At 43.5% G+C, this 22,500-nt stretch overlaps 1 protein-coding gene across 6 annotated transcripts in view; it reads left to right on the forward strand.

The window, feature by feature from the left end:
* LOC138949029 (uncharacterized) overlaps window positions 1-22,500 on the forward strand; it is an 80,133-nt gene that overhangs the window by 55,095 nt on the left and 2,538 nt on the right. The window contains exon 1 of one of the 6 annotated variants that reach the window (XM_070320741.1): window positions 20,193-20,460. The exons of the other annotated variants lie outside the window; for them this stretch is intronic. Coding sequence (XP_070176842.1) covers window positions 20,312-20,460 — 149 coding nt within the window. The 5' untranslated portion in view covers window positions 20,193-20,311. Of the gene's footprint in view, window positions 1-20,192; window positions 20,461-22,500 lie in introns of those variants that run through there. 6 annotated transcript variants of the gene reach the window in all.

Consider the following 22,500-nt stretch of genomic DNA (forward strand, 5'->3'; position numbering starts at 1 on the left):
ACCCGTGATTTGTAAAAATGTAAATAGAGAATACTACATGGCTTGCTGTGTCGTAGCAGATTTACATGAGTTTTTGTTTTAAATATTGAACTGCGAGCGAAAGCAAACTGTTCACTATTTGAAAAAGCAACGAGTGTAAATCTGGTACGACACAGCAAGCCATGTAGTATTCTGTTTATACTACATACTGTACTTACGTGTATTTTACTGAAAATGTCTTACAGACGAAGCAGCTAAATTAAAGACTCTGGTTTTGGAACCGCGATCTCTTCTAAAGCCTCGTGCAATCTATTACGTCAAAGCAAAGAAACGTCACTCTGAAAGTGTGGCGTGACGTGTTAGTTCTAAAGATTCATCAAGGGTAATTAGCGAGCGCAATTTTTTTTTTCTATAATGACGTTTGTCTCGGTGACTTTGGCATTATAAGCAGTGGAAAAACAGGTCCCTGCCAGACGGTCCCTGCCAGACTTGCTTGACATGACCTCATTTACATGATATACACACGTGTGATTTGAACGATTATTATCTCACGGGTGTCTCACATTTTATAAATCACGGGGCGAGCCAAATGTTTTACAAAGGGCGCGGCGCGCCTCGTGATTTGTAAAATCATAAGTCAAGGGATCTATACTAGCGGAAAAAAGTTAGGGACGGGCCACTGATTTCCCCGCTGACTTTCATTTGTTTAAAACACCCTGTTCTTTCGTCAGCAAAATCAAATGGCTGTCGCATGCTACACACCAATGGGTAGGTTATGCTGTGTTAGCAGGAAAACTGCACGGGACTCCCGGGCGCAGAGCTGCAGCACGTGACTAAAATAGCAAAATCGCCAAAAAGTAGGCTGTTGTTTGGCGTGCGCACGGGTAGAATAAGGCAGGTAACATGGCAAAATTGTTGTGCACATGCAAGGACAATCCTTCGAGTGTGAATTGTGATCACGAACTCGGCTTTATAAGCCGCCGATTTTCTGCGAGCTGCCATCTCCTCACCATGCCTGCCAGACGGAAGCTGACAACATTCAACCGAGGAAGAGCAATTGCCTGGCTCCACGACGGCGTATCCAAGTGCGAAGTGGCCAGGCAACTTGGGGTATCGCATTCAGTCATTGTAAGGCTGAATCAACGGTTCCAGACGACAAACAATGTCGAGGAGAGGCCCAGGTCGGGTCGCCCCCAAAAGACTACTCCCAGGGAAGATCGTTTCATCCAACGGCAGGCGCTGCAGCACCGGGCCACCACCTGCAAGGTCATCAGAGGGCAGTTACGGGAGGCCACTAACATCAACGTTAGTGAGAGGACCATCGGCAACCGCCTGCATGACGCCCGGCTGCGGAGTCGTTGTCCTGCTGTGCATGTGCGTCCCCTGCTGACACAGTACAGGCTCATCGCCGGGCTCGTCTGGCCTGGAGTCGCCGCCACTTGAGATGGACGCGCCGGGACTGGGCTCAGGTCCTATTCAGTGACGAGTCCAGGTTCAACCTGTACCATTCTGACGGCCGGCGCAAGGTCTGGAGGCGTGAGGGCGAGCGTTATGAAGACGACACAGTGCATGAGAGGGTGGCCTTCGGCGGGGGCTCTGTCATGGTTTGGGGGGGCTTCAGCCTTCATCAACGCACCCCCCTGTACCATGTGGTCGGGAATCTCACTGGTCAACGCTACAGGGACGAAATTCTCGCCCCTATTGTCTTGCCGACCCTGCAGCAGATTGGCCCAAACGCCGTGTTTCAGGATGACAATGCTACTCCTCACAGGGCCAGGCTTGTCAACGACTACATCCAGCAAACCGGGGTCGTCAGGATGGATTTCCCTGCCTGTTCGCCAGACATGAACCCCATAGAGCATGTATGGGACGAACTGGACAGGCAGGTGAGGGCCAACCACCAGCCTCCCAGAAACCTGCAGCAGCTGCTGCAGATGCTCCAACAGGAGTGGCAGGCCATTCCACAGGCCTTTTTCACGAAGCTTATGAACTCTATGCGGTCAAGGTGTGGTGAACTTGAGCGCAAACGTGGCGGACACACCCATTATTGACCTCATGAAAGACTTGTTATGTTTATTTGTGACCCCTCTGCTGTTTGTGGACATGAATAACCGAATCGGCTCGATGAAATAAACCCAAATTTTGCAGTTGCGTTGCACATTGACTGAAGTAAACGTGTTCCAAATTTCCGTACGATAGGTTCATTCGTTCTTTTGCTGTGATTGCGTGTGTGAACCGTCCTTAACTTTTTTCCGCTAGTATATTAGATTTGTGTTGGATTTTTTTTTATTCATTACTTTATTGTCCCATCGCTGGGAAATTCGGGTCGCTTCCTCCCAGTGGAAAGCTAACAGCAACAGAGTCGCGCTACCCGAAATTCAAGGAATCTATTAGATTTTTTTTCATTACTTTATTGTCTCATCACTGGGAAATTCGGGTCGCTTCCTCCCAGTGGAAAGCTAGCGGCAACAGAGTCGCGCTACCCCAAAGTCAAGGGATCTATTAGATTTTTTTCAACTTTTTTGTTTTATTACTTTATTGTCCCATCGCTGGGAAATTCGGGTTTGTTCTCATTTTTATGTTAAAAATCGTAACAATTTATCTATCGGGCCCAGCACCCAGCATAGAGGCTCTAAACAACAAATATTAATAATAATAATAATAAAAAGCATGTATTACTTTGTGGAATGCGATATTTTTACATTTTTACAAATCGCGGTTTTAGGTTTGACGTAATTTGTAAAACGTTTTTACATTTTTACAAATCACGGGTTAACAACTGTGCACTGACCCAACCCCCTCCACGATCACACGTTGCTGGTATTCTCAGGAAAAGTGGAACATGCTGAACACCATGAACTGTGCACTCACCCAAAAATGGGAAATTTGGTGAAATAAATTGGTTCTGGCAGATGTGGCTTAACTCTAAGACTACCCGCGGTCATCACGATCAAAGGTAGCCAAAACAGCAACTCAGTATTGGTATCGAGGACAGAGGGGGATAGGGTAGTGAGGAGAGAGAGGGGTCTATACAGTCAGGTCTCCGCAGTGTCAAAGTCATTCATCACCAACTTTTTGTTATTATGACCCACTGTTGCTGAAGACGTATCACGATCAAGCTGTGTGATATCTCACTACACATCGCTAGCAAGCGTGATCCTCTGAATCGAATTACACAAAGCGGTGCAATGTTTTAATAAAGCTGTTCGTTCAGAGGACAAAAATCGACGAATGAATGGAACAATAAGTAGGTATCTCAATGTCAATCAAACGCAAGCATAACGCCTCTCACTGATATTACTCGCATCCGTGTTAAAGGCACAGTAAGCCTCCCGTAAACCATCACAGATACTGTCAGGCTTTTACACACAGTACAAACACCCTTCCATTTGAACGCTCACCAAACGGGAACATCCTAGGTGCCCTACGTAAAGAGCGAGCAATTTTTACAGAATTAATTTTGCGCCGATTGCTCAGAGACAATCGGACCGTGGTGCGTTTTGGCGCTAGACCTAACTTTTAAAATCTAAATAATAAATTGACAGCTTGTTACACAAACATTCTTAAATCATAAAAGAATTATTTTTTCATCAAGACAAGATCAGTACAATTCGAAGTTTTGAAAGTTGAAAAAAGAAAAGCCTGGAAGCAGGGTCACGCAAGGTCGTGGTTCTCGTAGCAGACGACGGTTTATCGCCAGTTCCTCTGAACAGTCATTTGAACGCCATCGCTAGAGTTCTTGTGAACCACAGCCGTTTGTTTCGTGCATAGTCAGAGGTACATAATAACGTGCTATTGCAAATAAGCTCACATCGAGTCGCATTCAAATTACTAACTGACGACTACATTGTGAAAAAGGGAAACTGGATCACACGGGTTCACGATGGCTCAGGGGTAAGATAAACCACGCAAAAATACACACACACACATACATACACACACACACACACACACACACACACACACACACACACACACACACACACACACACAAACACTTTTCTCCTCAACATTTTATCAACACAAAAGCTCATCATATGAAGCGGACACTTCAGATCATTAACAATTAACATCGTAGCTCCTTTACGCCATGAAGCTTGAGTCCACATACCCCTGTACCCACACTCAGTGAAGGTTTGGTTCTCTGTTTCGAAGGGACGCAACTGTTCCACAGGCAACACAGAGTTATTTCCAGACATTGTCTATCGGCGTGCAATAGTCGTGCATTAAGCCTGTAAAAATCTCCTGTCTGAAGAGTCCTCAGTTCTAGGGACGCCTATAGCGATTGCCAAGGGACCTCGCCAGGTCAGCTTTTCCAACGCCGGGCGCACAGAAACCGAAGCTGCGACAAGAGCATTTTTGCTGGAGAAGACAGAGACGAAATGACACTGTTGCTGCTGAACGACAATCTATCCGCAGTCAGTAGGGTTTACTATCAAGAAATGCACCATTAGCGCGTACAATCTAAAAATGACCCACAAGAATTCCCTTCGGCATCGAGTCAAAGGGTCTATCGCACGGGGAGTTGCGCGGGATGCTGTGCCTTGCATGTTGTGTGGTATTGTTGCCATGGTATCTGAAGACATTTCGTTAGCTACCCTATAACTGTCTTTGAGTTGTAAGTCTTTAAACATCTATGTATAGTGTGAGGTTGCTTAGTATGGTGGCTAAGTGTTGTTGCTAAGGGTGTATTATGTTTGGTTTCCATTGGTTGCTAGGTGTGCAAGTCTTGGTGATTTACCACAGACATACATCGAACGTATAACAGTTGGCGTACACACATACGTACACTGAATAACGAACAAATTACAAACAAACGTGCGGTTGCCGGCACCACGAATACACACATAGTTGAGCGCACAGAAATCACGCAGCGATAGACAAGAAAGAATGACATCCACGATCAAAACCTTTAGACAAGAGAGAAGCTTGAGGCATACCGCACACAAAACTGGAAAACAGTTTAAGGCGTAAGGGTCACCCAGAATTTGGAAAAAAATCGTTTTTCAGATATACTAAATTATGATATTTTCATGTGCAGTTTACATTTTGTCTCTAGCATACATAGTTTTCTTGCAATAAGTGCTCAAAGTAGGTTGGTGGGAATTAAAAATCCCTCTGTTGAATGAAATTATCGGTTCTGATGATGAATTTGATTCCAAAAACTGCTCAGAACAGTCTGACACAGATGATGAATCAGACAGTAGCTCAAGTGAAGATAGTTTTGATTCTAATCTCTTGATGACCCCCCCTAAAGGACATAGACTGATAGATGTTGAATGTTTGCTGTTTTATGTGGTGAAAGTTTGCGCAAAATCACAGAGCAGCTACACTGTCTGAATGATCAACTTTTTTTAAATATTCACCTATTCCATTGAAACTTTGCACATCAAATGTTCACTTGACTGGCTATATTTTGTTCTAAAATAAAGCTGATAATCAAAAATATATAATTTGTTTGATTGTGTGATATATCATAATAATATATAGAATTATAGTATTCTTTTCTAATGCTACTAAAAGCAAAATTTCCAACAAAACAGAAAGCTTTTAGAACATAATGTAGGTAATGATGCTTTAAATATGAGTGCCAATTTATTTTACAATTGGACACATACTTTTTTCCCAAGAGTGCATTGAAAAATGCTAAAATTAGCATTTTTGCAGGTTTATTTTGCCCATTTTGTTACGAACTAAATAATTCTTTCAGTTGTTCTACTTAATTTAGACATTCAAACTTGATGTTTTCTGAAAATATAATGATGTTTGAAGAAAACTACCAAACATCAAGCCAATTCATTGATTGCAAGTGACTGAATGAAAAAAATAACAGTTTTGGTCCGACAATCTGGGTGACCCTTACGCCTTAAGAATTTACTTTAAGAATATTCACCACATAATACAAAATATACATCCTATTCCCTATCCTATTAGAATTAATGTCGGGCGGGGATGTAGCTCAGTCGGTAGCGCGCTGGATTTGTATCCAGTTGGCCGCTGTCAGCGTCAGTTCGTCCCCACGTTCGGCGAGAGATTTATTTCTCAGAGTCAACTTTGTGTGCAGACTCTCCTAGGTGTCCGAACACCCCCGTGTGTACACGCAAGCCAAGACCAAGTGCGGACGAAAAAGATCCTGTAATCCATGTCAGAGTTCGGTGGTTTATAGAAACACGAAAATACCCAGCATGCTTCCTCCGAAAACGGCGTATGGCTGCCTAAATGGCGGGGTATAAAACGGTCATACACGTAAAATTCCACTCGTGCAAAAAACACGAGTGTACGTGGGAGTTTCAGCCCACGAACGCAGAAGAAGAAGAAGAAGAAAAAGAATTAATGTTGCCATACCTTTAGAGCCCCAGGGAGAGAGCATGCAGAGAGTCCGAGACAGAGAGAGAGAGACAGGGAGAGGGCATGCAGAGAGTCCGAGACAGAGAGAGAGAGACAGGGAGAGGGCATGCAGAGAGTCCGAGACAGAGAGAGAGACAGGGAGAGGGCATGCAGAGAGTCCGAGACAGAGAGAGAGAGACAGGGAGAGGGCATGCAGAGAGTCCGAGACAGAGAGAGAGAGACAGGGAGAGGGCATGCAGAGAGTCCGAGACAGAGAGAGAGAGACAGGGAGAGGGCATGCAGAGAGTCCGAGACAGAGAGAGAGAGACAAGGAGATAGTCGGGTAGCTGAAATCTGTAGCTTGCCAAAAAAATGGGACGCTAAACGTTGAGGGTTACAAGCATCCACCTGGTCTCAATGGAGAGTCTGGACGTGGAGTTGTGTAGTTTGGCCGCCATGACACTTTTCAAAATGGCCGCCTGAAAATCTTATGCGGGCCATATCTTGCGTGTTATATGGACTAAAGTGACAAACTAAAGGGCTACATATATGTATTTTGACATGAAGAATTCAAATATGCAAGAATAAACATGATCTAAGTAGGTGGACATTCTGAATTTGGATATTATGGCCGCCATGACACTTTTCAAAATGGCCGCCACAATCTACATTTTTCTTCATATCTCAGCTTATATTTGGGATAAACTCAAAAACATGGAGTCAATTCCTATGTTTTGCATGATGACAAAGTCAATGGTGGCACAAAAAATAACCCTAACATTCACATTTCCTTACAAAAATTAAATATTTGACAAAATAGCTCTGTGCGATGTACGAATTTAGTAAGTATTATCTTTCTGAATTTGCTATCTTAGACAATGCCATATCAGCGTCCAAAGAGTTTACTCCATATTGCTTTGGAGAACAACAAATTGAAATCAATGATGACAAGAAAATACAAACATTGGGTGATCTTCTTCTTCTTCTTGTTGCCGCTACACGTGGAGACCAGTCCAATTGAGAAATGTAGTGGTCATCTGCAGGGACGCCGCCGTGCCGTACAGCTTATCCTGGATGGGGGTCGGCTCCGGCCACATCTTCCTTCTCAACAACTGGAAGTTCCCGCAGTCTTGTAGGATGTGGTGGGTGTCCTGCTCTGCTTCTCCACAGGGACACATCGGGGATGGCACAACTTTCAGCTTTGAGTGGAGGTGTTTGTTCAGCCTGTTGTGCCCTGTTCGCAGCCTAAAGATGGTAACCTGCTCTGGTCTTGTGAGCAGGTGAAGGCTGTCTTTTTGAGCCGGGGTTCGGAACAGGGCTTTAGTGATGGTATTTAGCTCGGCAAGGCTCACGGCGTTGTCTTCTTGTTCTTTTTCTGCACCGGATTTTGCCAGGTCATCGGCTTTCTCATTTCCCTCTATGCTGCAGTGTGAGGGGATCCACTGAAGCACTGTCCGTAGGCTCTTGATGTTGTTGAGGGCCTTCTTCAATGAGGGTTGACTGTCACTGTTATAGGTGATGATATAAACTGAAAATTGTAATACTTCTGAAACACCAATGATACTATATAGCATAATTATCATGCTAATTATGCACTTTCAGTACACAACAACTCTGACTCTTCAATACACAAGAACAATGTCAAATACCATAGTACAACATGATGCACAAACGTTTATGCATTACATTTACACTCGTTAGGTCTTCCTTTTTCAGCAATGAACATGTAATGATAGCACAATAATGGGTATGTAACATTATAAGAAACGATTTGTCGCTTCTGGATCACTGAGTATGACAAGCTACATGCCTCCATGGAAACAGAACAATAGTTTCTCAGACACAAAGTGGTATTTTAAGGCTTACTTACGTAGCCCTGCCAAAGTGTGTGGGTTTCTGCAGTCTTTGCATCCGCATGCTCTTGTGCATCCTTGTCCACTGGACCAACATCTGCAGCGTCTTGTAGCACAAGATGTGCAGCCACAATCTATGAGCTCGAGAAAACGTTGTCTTGTGTCAGTTGTGGGTGCACGACTCAGCAGGATGGGCTCAATCACGTCGCCAGTCTCCTTCGTGACCAGCTTCCATCCACTGTTGACAACAGCCGGTAGGTGTGGCTTAGTTTCCAGAGCCCGCCTCCACACAAGTGCCTGGTAGTGAGATCTCTTGATGTGTAGGTTCAAAGCATCTTGTGTGTGGGGGAAGTTCTCAAGCGTTTTCTTCACGCTGTGGAAAACGTCGCATCGCAGCGGCTGTGTTCGGGTTGTAGAGTTTGCAGACAAATGATTCTGCATCCATGAGCACTTCCTCATCAGGAAAGTCTTCCATGCCAAGTCTTTGGAGAAGATGGGGATTGTCGAGGAAAACATTCCATGCAGATTTCTTCCCAATGCCAGCAAACTGGCTGGTGCTGTCAGAACCTGTGATTGCATGGAATGCCAGCAATGATTCTCTTTGTTGGTCAGTGATGTTAATTTGATGCACAGGCACAAAGTGCTTCTTCCGGGGTGTTCCTGTTTGCATCCACACAAAGATTCTGAGCTGTGGTTGGTGAGCGACAAGTAGAACAAGAACATCAGTGTCACGGCTGACGATGACTACTTGTGGATATCCTTGTTCTCTTGCTTCTTTGGCATGAAGAAGCATTCTGGTATCTGCCTCTTCATGCTCAGCAGATGACAGATGTGTGACATCTCTGTCAGATGACGACCAGACCTTTTCGGCATCAGAAAAGCCACCGCTCAGCACCAGCTCTTTTCCAGGCTCATTCCTGAAATTCTTTGCCAGCTCTTCGCAAAGGAAGTTGGCCAAGCTGGCCTTGTTCTCCTCCAATAGTATGAATCTGTCCCATTTGCCTAGAGCTTGAGTGCGTGACAGTACATTCCTTCTTATCCCTTTCGGTCCGTTCTCTTGCCTCGAGTCGTCGATTTGATTGTTTGTTTGATGTACCTGTCAAAGACCAAGTCAACTCTGGTGCAGGAGTGTGAGAAGTACTTGTCAACGTGTTCTGCAACATTGTCACTCCACTCTCCTAAAGTCTTTGCTCCCATCCGATTCCCCAAGACTTGTATCATCGCCATCCCATCAACTATGGTGCAGGTTGTGCTTGGAGCTGGAGCAGCATTCTGTGGCAAATTTTGCTGAAGTATTTTGGCCAGATCAGCTTTGTTTCTTGGCAGTCGCAATCTGCAGTCAGCAGTTGCTAGCGAGAGAGGCACTCCACAAAGCTCTTGTTCCAACATCTTGTTGATGTCAACATCCCGTCCTGCTTCCATAGCTGTTATCACACGTCTGAACAAGTCCCTGTCGGCTTTGAGGGCAACAGTTTTCTCCTTTCCAGTGTTGACTTCAAGTGTGTACATGCTCTCCAAGGTGCAGAGTTTCTTGGTTTTGATTCTGTCATGGAAAAGAGTCTCTTTCAGGACAAATCTTTTCTGCACAAACTCTGAGATGACTTCCTTTCCTGTTTCCTCTGCTGTTAGCAAGTCATGTTTCACAACATCACTGGCAACGTCACAAGTTGTGAGTGAAATCAGGTCTGGTGATGGGTGAGCAAAGGGGTTGAATGTCTGAAACAAGTTGATGAGTTTCTGTAGATCATCTTGATCCTGTTTCAACCTCTTTTTCCCGAAGTCCTTGTGTGCACAGTCGTGCTCGTCATCTTCATCAGCAGCACTAGACAGGCCAAACATGGCCTGAGTGTCCTTTGCCAACTGAGACCTTGCGCTGAGTGTCAGAGACCACCTGTCCCTGGCTGTGTCTGTTTTTGTAATGCCAACAAGTCCTCCAGCGACTTTTCCAGTTTTGTTGACGTGTTCCATCGCTTGATCATCTGCGATCTGGTTGAAAAGTTGTTTCGTTTCTTTGGTGACGAAATCGCCGGCCAAGAAACCCAGGTGCACCTCAGGCGCTGTCGTCGGAAGCATATTCATGTCCGCCAAAAAGACTGTCCCCCAACGGGTATAATGATAGTGATCAAACGCTCCGAACCATGGGAGCATCTCAGCAAAAGATGATAGAAACAGTTCCCAGTCGCCATCGCGGAGAGAGCGAGTAAATCTCAACAGAATGGAGACTAGCTTCATGTAGGTCCTCCAGTACTGGTAGGTTGCATTCTCCGAAGAGGAAGATTCGAACTCATCGAACAAGACTTTGACTTCCTCAATGGAGGACAACAGATCCTCCAGGGATGACTGGATGTCATTGTCGGCCTTTGACACAGTCGACCACAACATCCTCCTTCAACGCCTTCAGCACACCTTTGGTATCCATAGCACAGCTCTTTCTTGGTTCTCTTCTTATCTTACCGACCGCTACCAGACTGTTTCGATTGACAAACTGAACTCTGACCCCATCAGGCTTGAGTGCGGAGTCCCTCAGGGCTCAGTCCTTGGGCCTGTACTATTTACTCTCTACACTCAACCTCTTGACCACATCCTTGACCGACACAACGTTCTCCACCACTCTTTTGCCGACGACTCTCAACTTCACAACAGCTCTTCCCCTGACCAGTCTGAATCTCTTCTTTCCTCTATCTCTGACACTATCACTGACGTGCAGAATTGGATGACAGAAAACAAACTTCAGCTCAATAGCAACAAAACTGAAGCTATCCTAATAGGCACTACATCCAAACTCTCCAAAGCCACCTCCGACTCTCTTCAACTCTCTGACTCTTCTGTCCCTCTGTCTTCTGCTGTCAAAAACCTCGGAGTCACTCTAGACAACACCCTTTCCATGAAACAACACATCTCTTCTGTCTCTCGCACCTGCTACTTCCAACTCCGCCGCATCGCCACTATCCGCAAATACCTCACCACAGATGCTACCGCCAAACTGGTCACTTCCACCATTCTCTCACGTCTTGACTATTGTAACTCTCTCTTGGCGGGTCTTCCCTCTTCTTCTATCTCTCGTCTCCAACGCATTCAAAATAGCTCTGCCCGTCTTGTCCTACGAAAGAAAAAGAGAGATCATATCACCCCCCTCCTAAATCAGCTCCACTGGTTGCCCGTTCCTGCCCGTATCACCTACAAAATCAACACTCTCACCTACAAATGCCTCCATGGTCTCGCCCCTGCCTATCTCTCCGACTCTCTTTCTCTCTATGTCCCTTCACGAACACTCAGATCATCTGCCGACTCCCTCAAGCTCAACATCCCCCACACCAAACTCAAAACAGCAGGTCAACGCTCATTTTCTTTCCAAGCACCTAGCCAATGGAACACACTACCTCTCCCCCTCCGCCAACAACAGTCCCTCGAATCATTCAAATCTGCACTCAAGACATTCCTTTTTTCCAAATAATCCATGCATTATACACTGCCCACCCCATCCCACCCTGAATAACTGTACATATTTTAATGTTTGATGGTGTGTGTGTGTGCTAGTGACTTTAAGTCTCCGTGTGTGTGAACGAGTGTATGTGCGCCTTGAGTCGCCTGTTGGTGAGATATGTGCGCGTTATAAATATTCGTATTATTATTATTATTATTATTATTGTCATCTTTGATGGCAAAGCCTTGAGCGACTCTTTTTGCTGCATTCTGTAGGTTTTCACTGACCGTCTTCTCGTTTTCATGTGTGGCCCATTCTTTGAAGCGCTCCCAAAGAATGGACCACAGAGCTTCGACTGTGAGTTTGTGCACGCGGATGGCTCTATTCCAACCTTTTCCGTCCATGATGTTCTCAGCTGTCCCCTCACCGAGGACGCCACTCTCTACCCAGATGTTTGCTATGCCTGATGAATTCATGTACTTGCCCACAACTTTGCAGAAGTTCATCGATGTGTGGAACCCTCCCAGCATGAGGACGATATCCTTACAGCTGTCCAGTTGGTCCCACTGTAACATCTTTGCTTTTGAGTACAACTGCTCGTCAAAAGTGATCACAGTGTATTTCTCCCCAAGCTTCTCAGTCATTGATTTGCAGTTCTGCATGACGGTCCATATTGTAGGGAATTCATGAGCTGGTGAGTTCAGGATTGGCATTGGACCAACTTCTGTCGGTGGCGGATCACAAGGGCTCACCTTCTGGTTGAAACCAATAAGCCGATTAATGCTCCGATCAGATTGTCATTAAATGTTTGACTGAATCACCCTGAAAGAAACCCATGATTTAAATTGGCATTATATTGCTTCTATTAAAATGTAATCATGTACTGCTGGTAATTTGGCTGTTATTTTGAGCATGTACATGATTAGACACAACAATGACTGAAAAACGCGAGAATTTCACGCAGAATTGACATATTTTATCATACCATGCACTACTTAGATCATGTTTATTCTTGCATATTTGAATTCTTCATGTCAAAATACATATATATAGCCCTTTAGTTTGTCACTTTAGTCCATAAAACACGTGAGATAAGGCCCGCATAAGATTTTCAGGCGGCCATTTTGAAAAGTGTCATGGCGGCCAAACAAACCAAAATCAGAATGTCCACCAACTTAGATCATGTTTATTCTTGCATATTTGAATTCTTCATGTCAAAATACATATATATAGCCCTTTAGTTTGTCACTTTAGTCCATATAACACGTGATATATGGCCCGCATAAGATTTTCAGGCGGCCATTTTGAAAAGTGTCATGGCGGCCAAACAAACCAAATTCAGAATGTCCACCTACCTAGACTACACTACTCCACGTCCAGACTCTCCATTCAGACCAGGTGGATGCTTGTAACCCTCAACGTTTAGCATGTTGCACTGTTCTGAACTCAGCTACCCGACTAAGAGGGCATGCAGAGAGTCCGAGACAGAGAGAGAGAGACAGGGAGAGGGCATGCAGAGAGTCCGAGAAAGAGAGAGAGAGACAGGGAGAGGGCATGCAGAGAGTCCGAGACAGAGAGAGACAGGGAGAGGGCATGCAGAGAGTCCGAGACAGAGAGAGAGACAGGGAGAGGGCATGCAGAGAGTCCGAGACAGAGAGAGAGAGACAGGGAGAGGGCATGTAGAGAGTCCGAGACAGAGAGAGAGAGACAGGGAGTAGTGGGGCTCGTATGTTGCAGACGCACTCATAAATCATTCACATCTTGCAACAAACATCATACTTTGTGGTATTGTTCCTTATAATTATTTAAGGGATTTCAGATACAGAGCCACTTCAGAAATCGGTTTTTTTTGTCTTTGATAGGGAATAAAAGGCTGCATTTACAGCAGACGAAATTCGTACCAAAAGCGCTCAGCAGTAAATATTCCCAACTCAGCAAATGTAAAATTCAATGGTTTACCATGCACCAGAAGTTGTCTGCTGATAACACATGCATGACATAAATACTCTTATGGGTATTTTTGTGTTCTGGTATTTAATTTGATCGTTTTTAGAATTTTATATATCCGCAGCATGAAAATTCAAGATGGCGGCCTCCGCAACATTGCGTGTTTTGATTTGAGCGAAAACAACGTTTCTGAAGGTAAGTTTTCAAGAATACGCATCCATTCACCAATGTCACATCATTTTACTGTTTAATTCTCCCCTGGGGTCTGTTATTCATCGGGTGAAGCGCTGAAATGCAGAGACTTTGTTTAATCTTGCAATAGCTCATTGACTCTCAGCTGGATTGTGATGCTGATAGATCTAGATCTATCTGTTGATTACAAGTAAGGAAATCATGATCGCCACGCTGGTGATTTTAAACAGATTAAACGAACTTTGAATAAAAGGCGAGGAGAAAGAGATTGTTCATGGTATGATAAATGATTAGTCCTGCCTACGTTAAGGACTTCCATAAGGTGGGGAGGGGTAGAGTCAAAAACTGAGTGAGGGTAGGCCAGATAGTAGGATGACCAGCTGGAGATAAAAACACTCCACTCCCCATGTCTTTACAGTGTTGTGATCAAACTTTCAAAGACGGTAGGTAACAGACAAAAGCATACAGTGTATGCTAATCAAATGAGATAAGTGGTTTTGAAAAATGAAGAGGTACCGCTCTTTGAGTTTTACAATTTTGGTTTGTTGCTTGTTTCTCATCCTTTTGCTTATTTTAAGTTGACCGTGCATTGGTGTGAATTTTATTTTTACAGGATATATACAAGAGTTACACCACATGCCGGTTCCTGGGAACAAGCGTTCTGCATTTATTCCGGTGCCACAGAAGGGAGCCGATTTCACTAGTACTACTGTATCAAGGTTTGTTACCTAATACATCTTAACAGTAAGATTGTTTTATTTGTATTAATTGGAACATGTTTGCACATCATTTGTAAGCGACCTCTGTGAATTTGATGGGTTTAACGTACGAACCCTCACTATGGTCAACATTCTGTTAGCGACTGTTTGAAGCGAATAAATGTAGCGGTCAGAAAGATTCCAGAATCAGTTGGGTCACTGGAAACTGTTTGTTTGTTTTTTAACCTGAAACAGTAAGAATTATACGAATTCATGAAATACAATTTTCTTTCATTTTGGTCTGTTGTGTGAAGACTTGCTAACCCGGCTTTGACCGACTCTCTGAGATAGTAAACATTATTCAAATACATTCAAATAAAAATGTCACTTTTCATCTTTTGTGTGAAGGGTACCACAGGCTGATTTCCTGCACCATGGATGTAGAGGAGACCAGACAGTCTGCTTCTCATTCCAGCTGTGTTGCGTTTTTTTCTGCTCGTGAAGTGTATCGCCACATTGCCAAAGCCATTGGCCAAGAGAAGTCACCCTGTCTGCCCATTTTGCATAGCCTTACAGGCTGTGACACTATGTCGTTCTTCAATGGTATTGGGGAATCAGAAGGCTTGGGAAGTATGGCAAGCATTTGAAGACGTCACTCAAACTTTCTTCAGGTTGTCTGCTCCTCTTTGTAAGCTGAGTACCACTGACAGGGCAGCACAAGAGCTTTTTGGTGTACATTTGTAGGACAAAACCAGCAACGTACTGGGTGTAAACAGTGCTAGACGGTACCTCTTCAGTAAAAAGAGCTGCCAAATTGACCATAATCCCCTTACAAGAGAGGTGCTGCTGCAGGACATGAGATTGAGAAGAGCCATCTACCTATTAGACTTCCAAACTCTGTGGGCTGGCAGTTCAAGGCTGGAAAGTGGGAGTCATTCTGGACGAGCTTTCAAGAGGTATCCAGCGTGTGCCGAGAACTCATGAGGTGTGCCTGCAAGAAGAGCTGTACAACAAAACGCTGCAAATGCTGCTAAGAAGGACTGCAGAGCACAGCTCTCTGCAAATGTGCTTGCATGCCTGTGAAAACTGTCAGCATCTAAACTGTGCAAAAATATTATTGCACCCATTTTCATACCCCAACTCAAACTTTTATTCCTGTGTCATTTTATTCAAACTGTCTATGCCATTAAAGGCTCGCATCTTCGCTATCTGGCACATTTTTTTTTAACATCATCATTTACGCCGTCAAAATAAGGATACCCTTGACGTGACAAAGAGATGTGACAAAAACTTCGGGTACCTTTTAAAAAGCCGACGACAATTCCTGAGGCACAACTGGGTCACTGTTGTATACGAAGAGAAAGTCAACTTGATTATCCATCCAGAACAGGTTGTTTTATTTCGCCATCTTGCATATTTCTAGTGTTGTGCCATTGTACCTACTGATGTATGTGTCGATCTCACGGATGAGATGTTTATGTGTCAAATTTGAGGGATACCCAAGTCAACTAAAATCCATGTATTTTAGCAATGACCAAGTGGGTTGCGTTGAAACTTTCAGGAATGTGTGTCTACGCACGAGGCGTAGTTCAACCGTTTGAGTACACTTTCAAATCTTCACAAAATAATATTTTAAAAACTGCCACAGGTTTGTTGACTTACATCCCACATATTTTTGACTTCGCATGTATATATGACAGATGGTTGTTTCAAGTACTGCCAAAGTTTCTTTTGAGTATAGACACTTGCCGGAATGTGCTAGTTGTGTAAACACATGAGAACAAACAACGTTTTCTAAATACAGCGATTATGAATTTTAGTCGACTTTTGAGTTGATACATTACATTTTTATCAGTTTTATTTTGGGGGTACCCTTATTTGGGCGGCGGTCAAATAACCCATGTAAAGGCCACCTTTTATCTTAAAAGTGTTCCAGTTAGCCAAGTTGAGTGCCCTCAATAGCATACATTGAATATAACAGCACAGGAATGAATGTTTTCGTTTTGGTATGAAAATTGGTGCAATATATTTATTTTTGCACAGTTTAGGTAATCCACAAATTCTTCAACCCTGCCACCCACACCGTCCAATCATTCTCTGCACCAACAATACATGTATTGTTTTGTTTAAAAATGTGTTTGTGTTAGTTTCTATTGCAAGAGAATGTCTTGTAGCATCAAAAATGCCTAAATACCCTTTTATTGGCGGCCATTTTGAAAATTGTAAAAAAACTACTGATTTCTTAATTTTTTCACGGTGGCTCTGTATCAGGTTTTGTTAAGCCAAAGCAAATGTCCATTTACGCCAAATTTGCTGTTAATCACATGAAGTGAAATATGCCTAACATACCCAACCGTTTACACTGGCGGCCATTTTGAAAAATTGTTTAAAAACTACCCATTTTTTTATTTTTCGCGATGGCTCTGTATCAGGTTTTGTTAAGCACATAAAACTCTTCATATTTGCTTAATTTGGTGTTTGTTGCATGATTTGAATGATTTTGCAACATAGGAGCCCCACTAGAGAGGGCATGCAGAGAGTCCGAGACAGAGAGAGAGAGAGAGGGAGAGGGCATGCAGAGAGTCCGAGACAGAGAGAGAGACAGGGAGAGGGCATGCAGAGAGTCCGAGACAGAGAGAGAGAGAGACAGGGAGAGGGCATGCAGAGAGTCCGAGACAGGGAGAGGGCATGCAGAGAGTCCGAGACAGAGAGAGAGAGAGAGACAGGGAGAGGGCATGCAGAGAGTCCGAGACAGAGAGAGAGAGACAATGACAATGACAATGACAATGACAATGACAAATTCTTTATTTACGAGGGTAATGGCATAAGCAAACAGGTGCTTTTTTACATCCAGCCCTCGCCCATGGGAGGGTTTAAATCTAAAGATAATACGTTTTAAAAATGTTGTGATATCAATTAAAGAAGTAATAAAAGCAAACGACAAACAAGCAAAAGATTAACAGACTAAACAAACAAACAAACATATACATACAAACTAACATGACATATTATTGTCAAAGGTATAATGAAAACTGTTTCAAGCAACAAAAAACGTGTGAGAGACAGGGAGAGGGCATGCAGAGAGTCCGAGACAGAGAGAGAGAGAGAGACAGGGAGAGGGCATGCAGAGAGTCCGAGACAGAGAGAGAGAGAGAGAGAGAGACAGGGAGAAGGCATGCTGAGAGTCCGAGACAGAGAGAGAGAGAGAGACAGGGAGAGGGCATGCAAAGAGTCCGAGACAGAGAGAGACAGGGAGAGGGCATGCAGAGAGTCCGAGACAGAGAGAGAGACAGGGAGAGGGCATGCAGAGAGTCCGAGACAGAGAGAGAGAGAGAGAGAGAGAGAGAGAGAGAAAGAGAGAGAGAGAGAGAGAGACAGGGAGAGAGCATGCAGAGAGTCCGAACAAGAGTGTGCCGGAAAAGAGCGTCGGAAAAGAGAATCCAGAGAAGAGAGCTGAGAGAGCGAAGATTTTAATTTCTATCCTATATATCTTCCTCTGTCTTTCCTTATTCTCCCTTATTCTCCCGTTTCATTGGCTATTCTGCGTCCCGTGACCCTCGGTCTTCTAATTCTTTTATACTTTTATACTTTCCATTGGCTATTCAACATCAGGTGACTATTTCCATTGCATTCTAATTTTCCACAGACAACTGTGAAATTGCTAAGTTATGGTCAACATGTGCCAGCCTATATCTCATAATAAACCGGTTCTAAACATAACATTCCTCTTAACTCCTTAGCATAAGCAAACTTTGGCAGGTCTGTCGCTTCTACGACAGTCACAGATTATAACGCTAAACATACTTTGGCATTATTGGCTTTAATTCGTATCTACATTATTACGTGGACGTTGGAACCTAGCTTTTATTTACTTACTGACCAACTAGCTGCTAAATTTATTCCTCAATCTCACTATACAACTCGTTACTATTAACTAAATTCAATATATAATATTTACAATTATCGTTAAAACCTAAATCCCTTTCAAACTCTAAAATCCTAATTTTCACCGTGTGAGGTTTAATCGGGAAGATGGACAACTGCGTCATCTTTGTCTCTGACAAACACACACACACACACACACACACATATATATACACACACTATGACGCACACATTCACATTTCGTAAAAACGTATATTTATTTAGTACGATACAAAAACAATGGTCCTGGTGAAGGCACTGAACCAACTTCAGTGCAGCAACTTACAAAACTCTCTAAACTGGGATAATGGACAGATTCATAAATCATACACATAAAAAGAAGAACCCTAGACAAACATTATGATATGCGTTACATGGGGGAAAATTATACAGTGACTTAGTACGAAGCGGCAAAGTCCGAAAGTAAATGGAATCACGTTTCAATTCGTCACGAGTACCTGTGTACTTAAATTTTGAATCTTCGCAGAGAAACCAAGCATCACTTATTACAACCAAATCCTTATAAACAAACTACAATCATATGCAACTTAGGTACGGGATATGTAATAGTGATACACAAATGACAAAACAATTATTGAAAAGACAAAGATGAGTTTGTGAAAACCAATTTCTCTGAACCATACATGAAACCGGTCAAAATCAAAGTGACGCTTTGGTCAGTTCGAAGCATTATCGTACATAACACAAAATTGTGCAGTCATCTAGCCTAATCATTGACTTATATGTGTAACCGAGTGCCGACACACGACGATCACCTCGGGAGGCGAAGTGCAATCAAACAGGATTGAAAATGTTAGGGCTAATTTCTTAGCCCTATAAAAACTGTTATGCAAACCCGAAGGTTTCCATGAACATACAGACAATCGGAAACCACCAGACCCCATCACAAACAGAATCTCACAAACCACGGGTGTTGACTTAAAGGCCAACAACTCGGGTGCAGAGTCTGCTGTGAAAGAAGCGGTAGCCTCCCCTGTCACATATGCAAACCTAAATATAATTAGGACCATATCAAAGATAAAAGGGACTTTGAAAGATAGAAGTTAGGTAGATATATATAGAAGGTATTTTATTAGAATTTGCGCCAGCAAGGTGCGAGCGCATCATCGTATCGTCTGCTACGGGGTAGGTGACTGTACTGTACATTGTACTAGGCTGTTTCACTATGCGATGGTTAGGGTAGCGAAGCGCACTTGGCTACATAGTAACCATAATACACATACGAATTTGGTTAAGGGGGTCAACTGACCCACAGTGTACGTATTCCTTCCAGCCTGAACCCTGAATGAGACATCTAAATCATTGTATCATTTTATTAAAACTTGGTGAAATAAATTGGTTCTTGCATATATATGTGGCTTAACTCCAAGTCAACCCGCGGTCAGCGCGTTATGTAGCCAAAACAGCAACTAGGTAAGGTAGTGACGAGAGAGGGGGTAGGGTAGTGAGGAGAGAGGGGGGTCTATACAGTTAGGTCTCTGATGTGTCAAAGTCATTCATCACAAACTTGTTGTTATATGATCCACTGTTGCTGTAGACGTATCACGATGAAGCTGTGTGATATCTCACTGCACATCGCAAGTAAGTGTAATCATGTGAATCAAATTACACAAACCGGAGCAATGTTTTAATAAAACCTGTTCAGAGGGGAAAAAAATCAATGAGAGAATGGAACAATAAGTATGTATCTTAATGTATATCAAAAGCAGGCATTATTCTTGTCACTGATATCACTCAAATCGGTGTTAAGCTCGCATGACACTCTCTAATTAATGTGTTCTACGCAGTAAATGCGGAGAAAAAAACGAATAATGTCTCATACGTAAACGGCATAGGGATAGCGTTCTATAAATGTGAGCCACGACTAACTTCATCAAGCAAAGCAAACATCACCTCATCCTACAACATCACCAAGACCAGTGAGACCAGACCAAGCAGCAGTCACGATGGCGGGCTTGTTGCTGTTGTCCTGTTTTTTGCTGGCCGTTGCTGGGGTGACCAGCGTGCAATCAGCAACACACCCTGTCCCGAGGGATTCGCAACAACTGACGGAAGAGCCGCTACGGGAGAAAAGAACGGCTTCATCACGTACAGGGTAAGTCTCTGAAACAGTTAATAGTGCAGTCTTTGTGTATGCCTGTAATGGACAGATACTGTCTAATTTTCCAGACTTTTTTTATGGAGGTCATCAAATCATTGAACTGTGCGAAATTGTACATTTCTAGCTTCAAAAAAGTCTGAGAAAAGGTTGCTTTCCATTTATTGACCCTTCTTTGACCTTGAAATTCAACTAAGTAAACTAAGTAGTCTCATAGGTTTAGGTCATAGCTGGCCAGAAGTGTGTGAAGTTTGAAAGCGTTAGCTTCAAAAACTTCGTAAAAAAGCATTATTTTCCCCCTTGCTCTACCCAAACTAGATCCCGCTATAATTTCAAACTTGGTGATGGTCAGCTAGACTTGGTTGAAGTCGGGAGGTCAGGGGCGGACGAGGGGGGGGGGGGGGTTCTGGGGTTTCCGGACCCCCCCCCCCCCCCCCCAGCGAAAAAATAAAAATATTTTTTTGTGTTTTTTGGGGTTGAGTTTCAATTTTTGGGGTATTAATCAGTGTCAAAATCTGCTGCCTGAAACTGGTAATGATCATCCTCAGAATGCACCAGATTGCACCATTTTGCATCCTTTTTTTTCAAAATTTAGGTCATCAAATCCCAGATACGTTTACATTTTAAGAGGTCTGGCTTAAAAAATTAAGAACACAATAATGTTTTCAATTTTCGAACTCGAACTCGACATTGCTATAATCTTGAAAATTGACGAGAGTCAATCGGACTTAAATCAGGCATTCCAATTCTAGCTAAAGGCATGTGACGGCATCTGTGAGTAGGTTGTGTAAAGCTTTTGACTGTTTATCCCCGAGTACGCAGTAGGAGGGTCCAGCAGACTTTAATTGTGTGTGTGTCTGTCTGTCTGTCTCGACTTAACAGCTTATTGCTGGGAAACTACTGGGCGCAGTTCTTTCAAAAGTTGATACACTAACTTGATAATAGGTCCGATTGATCGTATTAAAACTTCATAATGTTACCTGGGACCTAAATGCGAAATAATCCACAAAAACGACTCTTAACGGTGGGAGGTTTGGCGGTGGGAGGCAGTTCGGCAAAAAGAACAGCCAGTCACTGGGCGGCCTGAGCCCATATATACGCTGCGTGTGCCACTCAGTTCGCGTGCTGCGCGACCTAATTTAATGAACGAGCGAAGTCAGCACTCTAGACATTTAAGTTCACTGGCAAAATTGTCAGAGTTGGTGGCTTGGTGGAAAGCACGTCCGCCTATGGCCAAAGTGATCCGGGTTCGATTCCCGGCATGGGCGGTCTGTTTTTTTATTTTTTTATTTCTTGTTTACTATTGTTTATTATGAACGTTTTAATTTTATGAACGAGCGAAGCGTTAGCATTGTAGGCAAAGGGAAGCCAGCCGGCTTCTTACCTCTTGTATAGTCTTTTTTCTCTCGCGCGGTGTGTGTGTGTGTTCAAGATTTTGTGCACATGTGTTAGTGTTACTGTTTGTGTGTGTGTGTATGTGTGTGTGTTTGTGTGTGTGTGTGTGTGTGTGTGTTTGTGTGTGCGCGCGTGTGCGTGCATGAGTCTGTACTCGTGTGTGTGTGTGTGTGTGTGTGTGTGTGTGTATGTGTGTGTGTGTGTAAGAAAGAGAGAGAGAGGGAGTGAGGGAGAGAGGAGAGAGAGTGTGTGTGTGTGTGTGTGAATGTGTGTGTGCATGAGTTTGTGTGTGTATGAGTGTGTATATGTGTTTGTTTGTAAAGCACATCCTCGGCTCGCATGCAATGTATTTATATAGCAAAGGGAATGCCTGTAATTCACACAGAGCAATCACTTGGTCTTAAACGTGCACAAGACAAAAACTTTCATACTGGGGGAGCGAGCCAGTCTGAAGAGTACTCGGGTCCAGCGCGAGCGTTTTTTTATATCGTAATCTGTGACAAAAAGACAATTCCTTGCTTCAGCAATGCTGTGACCCCTGCACAGCCCCTTTAAAGATGCCAGGTTTTGATCAAAGTCTGATGTTCGCTGTAAATCATTTCGGCAGATAATTACATAATTATGTGTATGTTGTATTGGCTT

This window comes from Littorina saxatilis, linkage group LG15 (genome assembly GCF_037325665.1).
Source record: "Littorina saxatilis isolate snail1 linkage group LG15, US_GU_Lsax_2.0, whole genome shotgun sequence".
Taxonomy (NCBI): Eukaryota; Metazoa; Mollusca; class Gastropoda; order Littorinimorpha; family Littorinidae; genus Littorina; species Littorina saxatilis.